This window comes from Parasteatoda tepidariorum, chromosome 8, assembly GCF_043381705.1.
Source record: "Parasteatoda tepidariorum isolate YZ-2023 chromosome 8, CAS_Ptep_4.0, whole genome shotgun sequence".
Taxonomy (NCBI): domain Eukaryota; kingdom Metazoa; phylum Arthropoda; class Arachnida; order Araneae; family Theridiidae; genus Parasteatoda; species Parasteatoda tepidariorum.
The window spans coordinates 23809413-23811221 of NC_092211.1; the positions used below are offsets into that span (position 1 = coordinate 23809413).

General features: G+C 34.4%; 1 protein-coding gene across 2 annotated transcripts in view; it reads right to left on the bottom strand.

Moving 5' to 3' along the window:
- Positions 1-472: 472 nt before the first annotated feature.
- LOC107444652 (uncharacterized) overlaps positions 473-1809 on the bottom strand; it is a 12696-nt gene continuing 11359 nt past the window's right edge. For both annotated transcript variants that reach the window (XR_006226269.2, XM_016058863.3), the window contains exon 5: positions 473-930. Coding sequence is in view for 1 of the 2 variants with exons in the window: in XM_016058863.3 (XP_015914349.1) it covers positions 802-930 (129 nt within the window). In the remaining variant the exon portion in view is untranslated. The remainder of the gene's footprint in view (positions 931-1809) is intronic.

Genomic DNA, 1809 nt, shown 5'->3' on the forward strand with positions numbered 1-1809 from the left:
TATTAAAAAACATTACCGATGGGATAACGACATATTTTATACCTTTCCTAATCTCCAATAATCCACTTATAACAAGGAATATCTTGAAATTGAAGGACAAGCGCTGCGCGCTTATTATTTAGCAATCTTGCTTATTGGACACTTTGTGCTGGTGCCTGGCCCAGAAATAAAATAAATTTGGATATTTGTTCGAAAAAAAATTGGACATTGTCTATTTTTAATTATTTATATCACACCGATAATCTTTTTCAATTCCAACCATTTTAGATGTATAAATAAAACTAGTTTTTTTTTTTTTTTAACTTTAGCAGCCATATTTTCTTTACCATCAGAAATGCAATGAATAGTTAAAATAGTTGCAAATGAACATTCATTAATGCGCTTAGAATCATAATTAATCATCAACAATGGAGTGAAAAACCTTTTTATTAAATTTCCTACAAATCAGATGAAACGTACAGGAAATATACATAAAACATACATATAAAATCACAATCTACTAATAATTGAAAAAAAATTATAAACCTTCTTTATTTTTTAAATCTTCTTATACAACATTTATAAGGATATAAATATCTGATAATTATTAAAGCATTATGAGTTCAAATGAAGTATTTTTATATTTAACATACCTCTTAAACAATGCATAGAACAGTTTAAATATTTTATAAAGGAGCATTTGTTTAACATTTATCACTGTTATCATTATTATAATCAATCATCGACAAATACAATTTTGTTGAAATAAAACCCCATTAATTTCTTTTTCTGTGCACCAAATGCATGAAATAAGGATCATAGTTATTGGTAAATTCCAAGCCTTTTCAAATAATTAGTGATAGCATCTCGTTTTCGTTGTCTCCAGTTATTAAAAACATCTGCCGGACTAACAGTTGCTGTTGTATTTCCGGTTAAATCAACTAAAGGAAACTGTAAAAAGAAAACGTATTTAAATACATCTACTTGAAAAAATTTTGCAAGTCTATTCGAAATCTAAATTTGAATGTTCATTTAATCATAACCATATAGATATATCTACAATTTCTAGCAGAATTGGCATAATTATAAACTATTTAAGAGGATATAATACACTCTATAACAAAAAAATCGACGCACCAAGAAACAATCATCCGATTGCTTTGAAATTTCGTATGCATGAATGTTTTGAGCAGATATGTCTGGAATGATGCCGACTGGGGACGTATAGTCTTTAGCGACGAATCCCTCTTCCAACTGTGTCCTGACGATCATCGAAGACGTGTTCGGAAACGTACAGGGCAGAGGGGGGATCCTGCCTTCACTATTGCACGCCACACCGGCTTTTGACAGCCAGATCCCTTCGGTTGTCATTAGCGGTACACTTACTGCACAGCGGTACGTCGACGACATCCTAAGACCTGTTTTGCTACCGTTCCTTTTGCAGCGCCCTGGGCTGGTTTTTCAGCAGACAATGCCAGAACACATACGGCACGTGTTGCTATGAACTGGCTGCAAGCTTGTCAAACTCTTCCCTGGCCTGCCAGATCACCAAATCTCTCTCCCATCGAGCATGTCTGGCATATGATGGGAAGGCGATTGCATCTGGCACGTTGATGACCTCGTTCGACAATTGAATCGAATTTGGCAGGAAATACCGCAAGAGAGCTTTATCGGTCTATGCCACTCCATGTGGCAGCTTGTATCCAGGCTAGAGGCGGGTCAGCACCTTATTGAACTTGTTACTGTAACTCTGCAATAAATTATTCAATTGTTCTGAAATTTTAATCATTTACTATTCTGTACATTGTCTTCCTATCCACCAATTTTCGT